Raw genomic sequence first — 16,453 nt, 5'->3', positions numbered from 1 at the left:
AAAGTAACCACTACACTGGAAGACCCAAGATAACTTAGGCATTCTGCAATTATCTTTGTTGAAACACAGACTTGGTGTTTTGCAAAGAAATCATTTGTTCTGCCTTCGTGAAGCTAATTATTCTCAGCATGCAACCACTGTTTCAAATTGCAAAAGGCACATCAGCCTTTGCTGTATGTTGTAGGAATTAAAACCCAATCAAATGAGATAATGAAGTGCACACAGAGAATATAATACCAGTTTTGCAATGCAATAAAAGTGAAAGCCATTTAAGGAAATGTTTCAAAAATCGTAATTTAGAGAGGAAAAACAAGTTGTAAAGCAAATGCTTATGAGTTTATTTTAATTACTTATTGCTTAGAGGTAAGCATTGGGTTTATTTATTGTGTGGTTAAGACTCTTCTTGTTAAAGACTGAGGAATATGGTGGCTAACAGCCCAACGTGAAGCAGCATAATGCGGGAGCTTTTTTAATTTCATGGAAAACTAAGGAAATAGTATGTATTATGTCATAGATAAGCATATACATTGCAGGAATTTCATGAGACTACATCAAGAAAATAGTTATTAAAAATAGACTAGCATTCTTGCTCCTTTGTACTTGTATGTTCTAAAATAATGATTAGTGCTTCTATTCATTAAAAATCACCATCTGTTCTAACATCAACAACACGTTGCCCATTTAAAAATCTCTACTTACTCTTTTTTGTGTGAAACCTATTTTTCTCTAAGAATACATAAACCATCAGTAGCCTCCATATATGCACAAGGAGCTATTGAAATATGATGGGGTCTGGGTCTGAGTTCCATTTTACTAAAGAGAAATCTCTTGTAATTGAAACCCATTGAGTTAATATAATTTTTTAATTGTTTGCTTTGCTGTTAGTTTTCTTCACACAAGCCTTTGTCAGTGATGTTTCCTGCCCTCACCAACACTACCTTTTAAGTTGCATGGGGTGAAATTAAGATGGATTACAGGTTTTGTCCTTTGCTCCTTAAGGGAGAAACCAGAGTAAGCTTCCTTTTCAGCTGCCAAGAAAGTGCGGTCATCTCAGCAGCCTGGAATGTGAAAACAGCAGGATTCACACATGAGCAGTGACAACACAGAGAGCAGGAAGTTTCTGTTCATTACATACTGTGTGGGCTGCCTTTCTGGGGGAGTTTATTCTGCAAAGTAATCGATTGAGGATAATGCCCACTGTTAGTTATTTACATGCCAACAGAATACCCTGGGTATTAACACATTAATAGGTTCCTGTCTTGCTCCTGTGTTCTTTCTTCATATTACATTTTACCTTTGTTTACATAATGCTGGTCATAATATTATGTTGTCCTAGAGTCGAGGAACATGGCAGTTTGAATAGCACATACAGTTCCAAGCTCAGTGCCATGCATACATGAAGGCTCAGTGAGTGATACATGATGTGTAAGTCAAGTCACTGTATCCCCAGAGCTTGACACAGTGCTTGGCACATAATAGGGACTCAATAAATGTTTCTCCGTTGGTTGAATGGATGGGTGAATTTTCATCAAAGGTTTGATTGGGGAACATAGTAGGGATCACTTAAGAACTGTAATAAAATAATTGGGTACTATGAACTTTTCCATAACCACATCTGGGTACAATGGGAAGGGCTTAGATCTAGATTGTCGTCTCGCATAAGTTTGATAGTGTTGCTCTTAAGTCAGTGTTACATTCCTATTTTTAATTTGGACTAAAAATGTAACAACTTCAGAATATGCAAACAGCTGTAAGATGGGGTTTCTATCAGTTTTCACTTAGAGACACGTGTTTATAAGGGCATCCTGTCCACACTTTGAACATTTTTACATGGAGTTCTAACATTCCAGCTTAGCTGCTTATGTTCATCTCTTCAGCTGAGGAAAGTAAAATTGGATGGTGAGCTATTGTTTAGCCAAAACCTGGCAGCTCTCAACCCATTATTCAACTTAAAATGGAACAGAAATTTTTTTTAAATACCTTCTTTTTTCTTTTATTATCACCTCAGATCTACTCCAATAGTTTCTGAGCCACAGATTAGCAAATGAAAGAAAAGTTATTTTCTTTGTAAATTGCAAAAGGATGCAATTGTCATATGCTGAGACAGGTTAGCATCTGTATCTCAAGGGAAAAACTTTTAGAAGTAGCAGATCTGCCAGTAGCAATTAATTAAAAAGCTTTTCGTACTATTTTCAGTTACAGACATGTACGAGCAGCTTGAGAAAATTGGTAGTGATGTCTGCTGTCACCACAGGGTAGTATAGTGGATGGAGCTAATTTACTGACGTTTGTTTTTTCCTCTCAAAGTGTCATATCTTCATCTTACACTGAACTTGATTTTTCATTGTCAGACAGTGAATTCTGCATCACTATAGATTTCTTATTGCATTATAATGCATGATGTATGAGAGGTAAGCATATCTTACTCTACAAGAATGAGTGCTTTTGCATCTGTGAATGTCAAGATGTGTTGAACAGCTGGTCTCTTTTCACCACCTACTAAGCAGAAGTACAAAGAAAGGCCATTCTCTGAGCAAAGAAAGATTTATCAACTTAAAATAATCAGTAGCAGGACTGTCAATATTTGTCAATTTTTCTAAACCAAGTATAACTTTTATATAATAAATTTTTAGCTCAAGGACAAGCTTCAGTTTTTTAGTTCATTCATGGGTAATTATGTATGCCAAGCTTCATTCTTTTTCAGGAAAGTACTGTCCTTGAATTTATTGTGCATATGTGTCTTGAAACATTTGGGCACACTTATTTTTCTTTCTAATTACTAAATTAAAAAACAATTTAAAATGTTAGAAATATGAATTATTTAAATTATTTCCTCCTTTTCACAAGTACTTGTCATGCATCTATTATGGACCTTGTACTATACATAAATTCAAGTTAGACAAGTACCTGTGTATTTTTTTCAGTGCACAATTTCTTTACAGAATCACTGATTTTCAGAAAGCCGTCTCTAATTTGGACAAAACAAAATGGATAGGGAAATCCTGGTATCCTGTGATTTTCAAACTCATCACTAACTACATGGAAAAAGTTGTTAAACTTCTGTGTATGCTTAAGTTAGCTACTTCTTGAAGCTCCTTTGCCGTGTAGTTTGTTAAGATCCAGCATATCCTAGGCTGAGTTCTCGCTATCAGCCTGAAAACTTGGAGAGGAGGTGGGGCAGGCCCAGCAAGGAAGTTGTGCCCACTCTTTTTTTTTTTTTTTTTTTTCTTTAGAGAGAGTGGAAGGAAGGGTGAGAGACACAAAAAGAGAAACATCCATGTGAGAGAGACACATTGGTTGGTTGCCTCCTGCATGTGCCCCAACCACGGCCAGGGATTGAGCTTGCAACCGAGGTACGGTCCCTTAGGAATCAAATCCAGGACCCTACATTCTGCAGGCTGATGCTCTATCCACTGAGCAAAACCGGCTACAGCATATGTGCTCATTCTTAATAGGGAGGTGCTTGCTGCCTCTGCAGCCTTCAGCCTTAGATAGAGAGTTCAGGGGAGTCTTAGGAGTCAAAGAGTGTGGGGCATCCACCCAGACAAACTTGTCCCAAAGCAGAACCCTGATCTTAGCATAACAACCTGCCTGGTTGATTATTCAATCATCATTGCAGTTGTCAATCTTAAGTTTTCACTTTTATCTTTAGCTTTTTTTCACTCTGCTACTACAGGGGGCAAGAATGTCTTTTTAAGGACTCCTGGGCTTCTCAATTGTTTGTTAAAGGCCTGTGCCTGCTCATTATACATTTGTAGGACATCAACACAACTTGTGTTTATACTAGTGCAGTGATCAGCAAACTGCGGCTCGCGAGCCACATGTGGCTCTTTGGCCCCTTGAGTGTGGCTCTTCCACAAAATACCACGGCCTGGGCGAGTCTATTTTAAAGAAGTGGCGTTAGAAGAAGTTTAAGTTTAAAAAATTTGGCTCTCAAAAGAAATTTCAATCGTTGTACTGTTGATATTTGGCTCTGTTGACTAAGGAGTTTGCCGACCACTGTTAGTGAATTCTGTTATGCTTATATACTTTGTGCCTCTGTACTTTTCTTTATTTTCATTGTTGACACTATTGCAGATGATCCCATTTCATTCCCCCTACCCCCTTCCACCTGACCCCCCCTTCCCTCTGGCCATCACCACATTGCTGCCTGTGTCTATGGGTTATGCATACATGTTCTTTGGCTAATCCCTTCTGCCAGGGTGTTCTCTACAGAAACAGTCTCCCAGGTCACCACTGGTGACATTTTTTAACACTCTGGTGTTACCTTGTACTGGGGACTACTAAAGTCTCAGTGCCATATATGATGGGATCCTCATTGTAAGGTTTACAGTGCGTGATCATTTCTCAAACATTAGAGGGATCTGAACCAAAGTATTCTACATTTTTACCTGATACTCAAAACAAGGGGTCCCACTATTTGTAGCAGATTCTTATTGTTTCCAAACAGGTTGAATTTTGTTTAAAATGGAGAAACCATGGAACTAAGTTTCTGTGAAACTATCTGAAATTTAGAATCTAATCTCCCTTCACTATACATACCTACAAACCAGCAAACTAGTCAACCATCCAACTATCAAACAAAAGAAAAGTCATTATAAAGTAAAATAAATTAAAAGGAATGTAGAAGGTAACTTTTAGTCAGATTTGGGAGAGAAAGTAAAATCTATGGCTACTTATTACAAAGCTAAAAAGTTAAATGTTTTATCTTTTAATAATTTGGTGGGTGTGGCAAGAAGTGGGGAATAGAAAGAAGCCCAAAATAAATTTCATCTACCCTAAATCTTGGTCAAGTATGACACCTAGAGGCCACACAAACAGAATTCCTTAAATAAGTCAAGATGCATTTATGTAGAGAAAAATATTTAAAATTTTTGTTTCAAAATGGTCGTTGTTTGACACCCCCCTATATAACACGCTATCTATGAATAACTATATTTCTTCACTTATTGTTTTTATTCATAAAAACTGATGATATTAAAAGCTTTTTCCCTGTCAAATAATTGAATTTTTGATGATTGATTTTAAATGTTGGTACCAATCCTTGAAAGTCATTATCCATCTGTCTTACAAGTTATGAAATATGTTTATATGTTCCTGTTCTCTAAGGAAAGAGAAAACACATGCAGAGATATGTACCTACCCTCCCCCACTCTCTGGAGTTTGGAAATGATAGAAAAATAATATAGACAGATGAAAGGATACCACATGAGAGGTGATAGGTTCAGAATTGTCTCATTTCTAAGCATTAAAAAATATGCTTTGCATTTTTCATCCATTGGTTTGGAAAACTTTTATAGCCCTGGCTCATTAATACGTGAACAGTTCTTCATGAAAAATGATGAACGATTTACTTCATGGCAGGCTGTACAGATGGTCAATTTAATCTGCATCCTTGAGACTTCTCATGACTAAATTTTGACATCATGTCATTAAGCATTTGTACGTTATTTATATCATACTCTAGAAAACAAAGAATGCGATGTCTTGCTCTCTTTTGCCGTCTATCAGTTTTATTGATAGGATTTACCCAGCCGGACATTACAGCTTTCACAAAGGAGCATGTATCTGAATATATATATCGCTTGTGTCTCCTCGGAGACCCATACATTTTTGTCCTCTAGTGCAATAATGACATTGTTATGGAACAGATATGTGGCAGTGGTGGAGACAGATGTTTATATGACTTAGTTTCTGTAACCTTGTCCAGAGATGTCTTTACTGCTGACTGATTGTGTATTGCAAGTTTGTGTGTGATCCTTAAGCCTTGTATAAATTGGAATTAAACGAAGGAAACCAGTTGCTGGCTATTTTCAAACAGTATTGCAGAATATTCACTCTGGTTGTGTGTTTTAAATGGCAGCAAATTTTGATTTAGAAGTGGCCCCTGGCTCTTAAGTAGAATGCTGGAAATTGTGGCTATGTTTAAACTTTCCCCAGTTGAGCAATTATTATACAACCATGGATAAATATAAAGACTAGAATCTTAATTTTTTTTAAAAAAATATATATTTTATTGATTTTTCACAGAGAGAGAAAGGAAGAGAGAATTAGAAACATCGATGAGAGAGAAACATCGATCAGCTGCCTCCTGCACACCCCCTGCTGGGGACGTGCCCGCAACCAAGGTACATGCCCTTGACCGAAATCGAACCTGGGACCCTTGTGTCCGCAGGCCGACGCTCTATCCACTGAGCCAAACCGGTTAGGGCTTAAATTTTCTTTTGACATTAAGCTATTAGGTATGGCTTCTGATGACTTTTCAAATGGCTAAGTAATTACCCTGTATATTAAATTGTACTAACTAGACTCCTTAGTTCTCTGTCTTCTGTTCTTTAATTAATGAGTTTCTACTTGCTGAATTGATTTGGACTTCCCAAGAATGCTTAGCATGGGATGGTATTAACGGAGTACTTCTGGTACGAAATCCTCCCTGTGCCAGTTACTGGATTTTAGGGTTTAGGGCCCTTGCTAGCGGAGAAATAAAAACAAACAGGATAGGAAAACACTGCCATTAGTGGCACTGCCGTTTTCCCAAAGCGGGCAGAGCCAAGCAGGTCCTATTTTCTTTGGTGTAGTAACTGTTTCTAATTTGGTGTACTCCTGCAGGGAGCCATACCTTAGTTAAGATCAACCCATAATCTTTTGATTGTTGCCTGTTTTTCACCAGTGAAGAAATAGTAATCCACACTAGCTTATCTCTCCTAATCACAGACTCACATAGCTAGGGCTCTCTGAGCTTTTAATTCCCTCTTAGAGGCCTAACAGAGTGGAAAATAAACAAAGAAGGTATTTGCAACCTTCAACGTTGCTAATTTCCTCTGATGTCAGAATACTTAAACAGGCAGGATCTGGAGATTATTTGATCAAACCTGCTCTTAATCTAATGCACGCAGAAGGGCTGTGTCTGGAATGATCTGCAAAATGACAGGCGTCCCAAGAGAGCTTTATGGAAGGTTTCCTTTTTCAGAAACAGTAGCTTCCACAATGTAAACTCTGGGGTTGGTTCTGCTGATGGAGTACATTCATAAAAGTAGTTTTCCTGCTTTTAAAATTTTATTTTATTTGGCCAAACATTGATGATGACCCGATGTGAATAGCTTTCTGTTTGCAGAGTTTTTAATGGGCTGAATGCCTTGCTATTATTTTAGCTTTACTAGGAAATGAGTTAATAAAAGGTCATAATTGGGGGGGGGGGGGAAAGAAAGAGAAAGGGCCAAGCATTATCAGACTTCACACACATTCCTCTGTTACTACTAGTTTAAGAAAGTGAAAACACAAAGAACAAAAGACCCAAACCCCTGAGGTATTTTAGATTATATTTTTCTACACTAAGAGTTCAGACAAATTAGTGCCAGGGATTTTTAAGTAAAGAATTTACTGATTTGGAGCTATCCAAAAAAAGAAACTTAGTTTTCCCTTTAATTTTACTCACAAGTGTAAAGGCAGCCTATTTTGGACAAAAAGAAGTAGATAAAGGACTAGCACTTTTATTTACTCCATATCTGAAATACTATTTTTGATTACTTTTTGTAAAACTGTATAACTAGATAGCATTGTGAATACTTACTGCATACTAATTCTATTTAAAAAAATATTAAAACACAATGTACTTGGATTTGTCAGAGGTGATCAGTATTACTCATATTTTTATTGAGAACAGATTGTTAAAAAAAATTTAAAAAAGTGGTTAAGCAACAGCCAGTAAACACCCTCTGATGTTTTCCTGTTTTGTTTTGTTTTTCACATCTGATCCTAAGTACTGCTCCCTCAAAAAGTGGTTCAGAAGATACTGGTTAACATAAATGGCAAACACGGATGCTTTGTGTAAATATACCCTAAGAAGAACATACCACTCGATCTAGCGTTTGACTCGTTGGGTGACGAGGAATTTCAATGCCTGCTATTTGTCACGATGGAGCCTGCCGGATGATGATTCTTTTTATTGGTGTAGCCTTCCAAACATATTTCATCACTCCGTGTGCACGGGAGTTCTTTGGGCGGGTATGTTGCATCTGGTCGCCCCGTCTCTGTTCCGCTCGCTTCCTTTCTCGCCCTCTTGCTCTCGCCCCCCACCCCCGCCTCCAGCCCCCTCTCCTTCCCGGGGCTCACGCTCTCCCCCCCCCCCCCTCCAGCTGGCGGCAGGCGCTGCGCAGCTCCCAGACCTGGAGGACCTGCTCCGTCAGCTGGGGCCCCCTGCAGACGGCTGCTGCCCGCTCCCTCACCACTAGGACTTGCCACTGTGCGCGGAATGGCAGCCACAGCAGCAGCATCCCCGCCAGCGGCGGTGGCGGCGGCAGCCCCGGCCACCGCGGACGCTATTGTTCCCTGGTGTTAAAAGAGCTTTCCCTCCTTTTCATCGGAGACGAACAATAGCAGGGCAGAGCTCTGCTTTCTGTACTCCTTGGGCAGACACTCCGAGGGCGCAGAAAAATTCCCTGCCGTCCGTGTTGGGGATCCGGACCCTGGAGTGGCTGCGAGCGGCATGGGGCTGCGAACAAGGCGCTCTGCGTCCTGGAGCCCCGGAGCCGCGGGCCGGGGCCAGGGCGTCCGGCAGCTGCTCCCGCCGCCGCGGCTGCCGCTGCTGCTGCTGCTGTGCCTGGGCGCCTGCGGGGCTGCGGCGCCGGGCGAGGCGGACGCACCCACCCTCTATCTGTGGAAGACTGGTAAGTGGGACGGAGTTCCCCTTCTCCCCATCTTCACACCTGGGTCCACATTACGAAACTGCCGGGCTTCAGGAGGGACCCCTGTGCTTGTCGATGGTCCGGCTGTGCTGGGCTCCTAAGATAAAAGTATGATGCGTAGGAAGTAAATTAGGTCATGTCCGATGCTGTTTGGAAAGAGAAACCTATCAACTAAGGGGCATTAGTGAGCCACTGGAATGCTCTCTCTCGCAGCTCTGCAGTTAGTAAGGACAACCAGCGCTGCACTTTCGAGATGAAGTGCAGTATTTTTAACCTCTGGATTCTCATTCTGCTATGAATTTCTTAAATCTGTTTCTAGCACAGAGCCAGCAAACAGTTTAGCCCCAGTCTCTGTTCTGTCTTGAGGCAAACTATTTGCTCAGTGCCATGATGCAGACGCTTATAGAATCGAATTCGCTAAGTCTAGCTTTGTGATTTGTGGGACACGTGGAAAGAAGCCAAACAAGGGCAGTTCTGACAGTTGACCCGCAGGCGTGGCTCCAGTGAGCTCACAGAGACCAGGTACAGCTCAGTTCTTAACCAGTGAATTGCGGGATTTTTAAAGTGCACATTGTTAGGATGTTTAAGGCTTAAACTTTTTTTCTGTCTGGAGGATTCTTTTGCCTTGTTTTCAACCGACAAAAGCAGCAACGAATGAATTGTCCCTCTGAACCTCCTGGCAAAGTGCTGACTAGAGGTCCTGGTAGGGCAGTGACAGGCAGGAAAACAATGGCGTGAGGGAAGACTACCCCCTCTCCAGCTGCTCCTTCCTCCTCCAAAGGACACTGAGAATTCTTTAGCAGACTTGAAACTTGTGATGCTTATCAGAGTGAAGTGAGAAACATTGTGCTTATTGCTTAAGGCTAGGAGTCAATGTTGGGCAATGCCTACATATTAAGAGAAGGATGCAGGAGAGAGGAGGGAGAGTGTTTTCCTCCTGGATTGCACACAAGTTAGTTCAGTGGTCTGCAGCCCTCTGCTACACCGATCAGTCTGTCCTACAATTATACCGAATTCTTAAAGAAGTTGCATCTATCCAACAACTTAGTGAGATCGGACAGAAATGGATTTAACGCTAATGTACATAATTTGCCTTACAATCTTGCATGAAACACACACACACACACACACACACACACACACACACACACGATTTTAGAAAAGCCATTTGGATTAGTGTTAGCCATTCTCCTTAACGCTTGCAGTTTACAGATCAGTTGATGAGTGGATGTAGATAAAATCAGATTAATTAATTTCAATTTAAAACAAATAGTTGAAGATCTCTAATTTAGCTAAAGCCATGGTTTTACTCTTCAAAAGCTCAGTCATAACAACAAACAATAACCAAACTATAATTTCCATTAAATGGTATCATTTGGATGCTCGGTAAGAGCTTGGGCAAAATAGTACTTGGCTGGTTGAAATGTGTGCTATTAAAATAACAAGAGCCAAGTAGTTCTTCAGATAGAAGAAGAGTCGGCAACATTCATGTGCAGGAACTGAGGTGCCAATATACGTCAACATAAATGTCATGGTGGGAACTCAAGCCAATAAACAGTTTAAAATAGTGGAAAGCTGTCAGGAGCAAGGATATGGAGACCTTGGTTCCAGCACCAGTTTCAGCTCTTGCAAGCTGGAGGAACGTTGGCAGTTTACTTTTGACCCTTAGTGTTTTCAGCTGCATATAAATATGATGATACCTTCTCTGACTATTCATAGTGTTATGAAGAGCAAATGAGTGAGTTATGAGAAGTAATCTGTAAACTCCAAAGTTATGTTCATGTTCAGACATAAATAAGCTATTATGGAGAGGATGATAATGACATCCTTTTAATGGTGATCCTTGGTTTGGTAAAAAAAAAATGCTGAATTAAACTGGAGAGCAAAATAATGACCTCTTTCTTGTTTTTGAGAGGGAAAGGAGACATGACCATATCTATAAAGGAATTGGGAGTAGTTATCGGAGGAACTAGGGAATATTTAAAGGGGGCGGGGGGATGCATTGTAAATGAAAATACTGAGATGACATAATCATGAGAGTTTCTCATTTGATGAAAATGAAGACCCAGAAAGGGAATTGGGCGAGAAAATGAGGTGAGACAGTCCAGGATATCTATTCCATTGGGGAAAGGTTGGTCTTGGTATAGCAGATTATAGGGGGGGTCACATTCATGGTGAGATCTTTGAAGTGATATAGTGAAAAGTACATAGGATGAGAAACTGGGACAGGAACTCTAACACTGTGTTTACCACAAACAAGCTATAGAACATTGGCAAAGTCATTTAATGCCAAAGTCATTTGGTTCTTGGTTTCCTATTTTGTAATATTCATTAATTAGAAAAGATGATATCCAAGGGCCTTGTCAGCCTGAAAGTGCTTCAAATGGGTGTACATGTACATACACCATAAACACGCATATATTCATATATACACACACAGTGTATTGACATTCATAGATATAGTATATATATATATGAGCATAGTATGTGAAGTTTATGACACATATACTATATAATATATATTATATGAAAATTTAATTAAATTGTATATTAAATGAAAGTTTTATTGTCAATCCACAATAAAGAATTATTGATGACTCACTGTGTGACTTTTATGAAGTCACTGCAGTAGTAGAGGCTGTCTAGGCTATTGTCATCCCTACCGTCAAGAAACTCACAATTGAATAATACTGTACATATACAACAATTACAACATGGCATACTATACTTATAATGAAACACTATGAGAGCAGAGAGGTTGTGTAGCTGATAAAGGGGGTTGTGGAGGCTTTCAAAGAAAAGCTAATGTTGATCTGGATTTTGAAGGATGAGCTAGATTTTTTACTCAAGGAGGAGTAGAAGCCCATTCCAAGCAGAGGAAAGAGAAAATAAAAACAACAGTCATGACAACATTCTTAGGTCTTGGAAGTACTATAGCTCAAGTCCAGGATGTTTGGTGGGAATGAATGGATTTAATGCCAATGAGGTCAGTTGGGGGAAGATTGTAAGAAAACTTTCATGGAAAATATATTAGAGCTTAACCTATAAGCAGGTGGAAACCATTGGAATCTTGAGCAAAGTATTGACTTATTCTTTGCCCAGAATGGAGAGAGAGAGAGAGAGAGAGAGAGAGAGAGAGAGAGAGAGAGATTAAGAGGCTAAAGAGGGTCAGTAAAAGAGTGACTTGAGAGGCAAAGGGGAGCAAAACTAAGATCATAGAAGATATAGTGAAGGGTGAATAGGGGAGGACTGGGAGGTCACATTGTAGAACTAGCTGAGGTGTAGAGTACAGGGGTCACAGTGTCTGCCAAGGAGACACTAATGCTATCAAGATCTCCACCATGTCTGCACCCAGTTACTTGAGACAGAGAATATGAAAGAAGTAAAAGTAAGTTTCTTGGGGTTGGAGAAAAAGAATATCAATTTAATTCCAGATATACTAAACTTGAGGTAGCAATAATTTATTCAGATGAATAGATCTATTGGGAAACTTAATGAAAGGATGGGTAGTTTAAGAGAAAGAGTAAGGCTGATGTGGAGGCTTGTAGCTCTATAAATATATGATATTTTATTTTTAAAAATATATTTTTATTGATTTCAGAGAGGAAGGGAGAGGGCGACAGAGATAGAAACATCAATGATGAGAGAGAATCATTGATGGGCTGCCTCCTGCATACCCCACACTGGGGATCAAGCCCGCAACCCGGGCATGTGCCCTTGACCGGAATCAAACCTGGGACCCTTCAGTCCACAGGCCGATGTTCTATCCACTAAGCAAAACTGGCTAGGGCTAAATATATGATATTTTAAAGTGTGGTTGTTGTAGGGATCATTAAAAGAAGAAAAAAAAGTATTGAAAAGAGGGGCCAGGATGTTTCATAGAGAATGTTGGGATTTAGGAGGCTGCTATTGGAGAAATACTAGTGAAAGAGCCCAAGAACCTGTGGTGGGAACAGGTCCAAGGAAAATGGCAATGGGCACTAAATGGAAGAAGAAGTTTTATGAAGGGGATGGTGGCAATCGGTATGACAAAATTCTGAAAGGCTGGAGAGGGGTTAAGAAATATTTCAGAAAATATCAAGGAATCAGGAATTGGTAAGATAATTAGCAGTGTTTTGGGAAAGGACATTTTAAGTAGAGTGGCAGAGATATAAACTTGATTGAATAAAGATAGTGGAAAAGGTATATTAATAAAGTCAAATAATGAAGTGGTATTTAATTCTCTCTGCTACACTGTTTTTGTTTTAACAGAGAAAACCCAAGAATATAAGCTATTAAAATATTTATTAAAATAAAAAGTTAAATGTTTCAACAGTATTTTGTTTTTTCCATCGCCATTTATTCCATCTATGCCCTCTTCCACTTTCACCTGTTCCCCGCCCCCACTCTCCCAATCACCACATTGTTATCTATGTCGGTGAGTTCTCTCTTTTTTATCTTTTTTGCTTAATCCCTCCACCCTTCTCCCCCCACCCCAAATCCTGCGCTGTTAGCCTGCTCTCTATGAGTCTGTCTCTGTTTTGCTTGGTAGTTTATTTTATTCATTAAATTCTACATATGAGTGAAATCATATGGTACTTGTCTTTCTATGACTGGCTTATTCCACTTAGTATCATGTTCTCTAGGTTCATCCATCTATTGCAAAGGGTAAAATTTTCTTCCTTTTTACGGCAGTGTAGTATTCCATTGTGTACATGTACCACAGTTCTTTTGTCACAGTCATTTATAAGGTAACTTTCAAATTGTCTTTATGAGAATAATTGAAAACATTAAACACTGAGGTAAAGTACTTATATTATATGGGAGGTGAATAATTAGTTTTTCCGATAAGCAACTTATTTCATTTTTAATATTCTAGAATATGGAATTGTTTCAATAATAATTATGGCTAATTCTATTCACCTGCAATTCCAAATCAAGAGTATCAGTGCATGGAACAAAATGTGATTGACTAAACAAGAGTCAGGCAGAAAATAGAGAATACATTCAACCTCTATCAATTTTTGTCATAGAGATGTATTTTCCAAAAGGTCTTGAAGTGATTGAATTAACTGTTACAATAATGAAATGACATTGAAATTCAATAAATAGGTACATGCTAGCTGTTGCTCAGAATTCAGGTGACGAGGGTATTTAAAGGTGTGAGTTTCTCTCACGGAAATTACTTCTCACATTAAATGCTTCTGGAGTAGGTTCAGCCAATACAAGATAGTACTATTAATGACAATCACTGTCTTTTACCTACTTGATTGTGCATAAAATAATTCCATGCTTTTGTATAATGTAAAGTAAGTGTAATCCTTTTTTTTTCTTTCATATACTTGTACTAATATAAAATGTTCTGCAGTGTTTATGGAAAAATATCAGTCTTAATCTTACTAATCATTAAATAACAACGGAGAAAGGGATGCCATTCAGGCCGTAGTAACATGAGGGTGGCATTATCTTAATGAAAATGTTTTGCACTTCAAGTGTGCTTTCAGTTTGCCTTAATTTGGAATATGACACAATTTGCTCATTAAATGAGGATAGGGATGGAGCAGAGTGGAAAGATTGTGGACATCAATGTCAATTAATCTAGAGCAACATGGATAGAAATATACCCTTGTTACCTATAAAATTATTTCACCTCCCGGACTCTTTTCTTTCTATCTCCATTATGGGTAAATAATATGTAATATGTATTCCCTAGAGGTTTTATGAGGATTAAATATGGTAACATGTAATGTCCTAGTAGAGTGCTTGAAACATACTAGAACTCTAGTAAATGGTAGTTTATTTTTGCTGTTATTCTGTTAAAGAATGCAATGGCTACTTAATTTTATGACCTGGAGCAGGTCCAGTAATGTGCATTAGCTTTCTCTAAAGCATCAATTTTTGTAAATGCACTAGAAATGACAAATTGGTACAGTTAGAGTGCTAGGTACTCCAGCACATTATAAGGGAGACAGTATGGTGGGATGGAATGAACATGGGCTTCAGGATCAGACAAGCCTCTGTTTAAAACTTGCTTCTTCCTGATGGTCAGGTTACTAAAACTCTCTGACTTAGTTTCCTTACGTTGGAATGGTGCAGAAGCTCTGAAGTGAGAGGGCATTTGTGGTGATTTAATAGGTAATAACTAGTAAGTATCTAGTACAATGCCTTAAATGTAATAAACATTCAAAATGTTAGTTCTCTTCACATTCTTTATCTTTTTATCCCCTAAAAATGACACTTGTAGGAATTATACAGATCCAACTCATTTATCTGTGTTCTCCAACTGAAGTACACCATGGAAAACAAAAGTCTGGAAAGAAGTTATTATAGGCTTGTATTTTTTGTTTCCTTTGGCACATATGTATACAGCATGGACTAAAGACCATAAAAGTATTTTAAGCAGAAAATTCAGGCTGAATTATTTTATTAGAGTTTTTTTATACTTGGTTTTGTGTTGTGTCTCAGGGGATTTCTCTAGAATCTGACATTTCACATTCTTGTAATTGACATAGTCACATATGCCTTCCAAGTTAAATTATTTTACAGTAGAATTGTTTGTAGTTTATGCATTATTTTGATTTGTTAGGTGATTATTTAAATAAACTTAAAAATACTGCCTGGCCAGCTGGCTCAGTGGTTGAGCATAGACCTATGAACCAGGAGTTTGCTGTTTGATTCCTGTCAGGGCATATGCTGGGGGTTTCAGGCTCCATCCCCAGTTGGGGGCGAGCAGGAGGCAGCAGATCAATGATTCTCTCGCAGCATTGATGTTTCTATCTCTCTCTCCCTCTTCCTTCCTCTCTGAAGTTAATAAAAAATACATGTTTTAAATATTACAGTTTATGTCTTGTTTTCCTACCCTTCTTTCTTAGCATACATAACACAGTTAGTGCTCAAAATTCATTAATTATTTGGATCAGAAAGTCAAATATTCAGGTGGTTTTCTGAAGCTGTAATATCTCAATGGACTGTGGTAACTCAGGTCACTCCTTATGTACACTGCAGGTAGCTCTCTGGTTTGGAAAATGATGGAAGCCCTAGCCAGGACTGATATTAGGAGTTCTGTAGAGCAGCACACACCCTGACTTTTTCTAGGGATTGTTGCTCTATAGAAACTGGCTTGACATTGGTGGGGTGAGATGCTGACATTCTGATTAGGGTGCTGGGGAAGCGTGATGTGCTTTGGAATCTTTTAGGAGGCCCTGAAGCCTTCATGGTGACATAGGTTGGAATGGTGACACTGTGCAGCGGGATCTCTGTGGGAAGGCGTGGGTGGAGGCCTTGCAGTCTAGCAGATACCTGGAACAGGCTCCCTTGGAATTAATATAAAGGCACTTTAGAGTGGTCCTTAATGAAGAAGCATTGAGGAAGAAGCATTGGGGAAAATATAGCTTTCCTATCACAAGGACATCACATAGTGTGAGGGAGAGGTGCTAATGAGTCTTAAGGTAGAGATTTTTTCTAACTTTTTTTCAGCAGAGTTTTACTCTTGATAATTTTAGAATGCATTAAAATGATGAATGATAAAAGGAAGTTGCATTTAATCTCCAGGTACCCAAGCAAAAAGAAAAGTGATATTTAGAGGAAATGATATAATAATTAAACACATTGGGAAGGAGTGGGGGAAGCATAGTAGAAAGTATGTGAAATCATAATCTTTTTTTTTATTGCTCTTATTATTCCCATATTATTATATTAACTAAAGGCCCGCTGCACAAAATTCGTGCACGGGGGTGTGTGTCCCTCAGCCCAGCCTGTACCTCTCCAATCTGGGACCCCTCGAGGGATGT

The 16,453-nt window shown here is 39.0% G+C and overlaps 1 protein-coding gene across 2 annotated transcripts in view; it reads left to right on the top strand.

The window, feature by feature from the left end:
* The first annotated feature begins 7,989 nt into the window (after positions 1-7,989).
* The window catches only part of THSD7A (thrombospondin type 1 domain containing 7A), a 313,292-nt gene continuing 304,828 nt past the window's right edge, over positions 7,990-16,453 (top strand). For both annotated transcript variants that reach the window (XM_080663644.1, XM_080663643.1), the window contains exon 1: positions 7,990-8,666. In XM_080663644.1, the coding sequence (XP_080519770.1) occupies positions 8,486-8,666 (181 nt within the window). In that variant the 5' untranslated portion in view covers positions 7,990-8,485. The remainder of the gene's footprint in view (positions 8,667-16,453) is intronic.

The sequence above is a fragment of the Plecotus auritus genome (genome assembly GCF_963455305.1).
Source record: "Plecotus auritus genome assembly, chromosome: 4".
In the NCBI taxonomy this organism is placed as follows: Eukaryota; Metazoa; Chordata; class Mammalia; order Chiroptera; family Vespertilionidae; genus Plecotus; species Plecotus auritus.
This window is presented reverse-complemented; position numbering and strand designations above follow the sequence as displayed.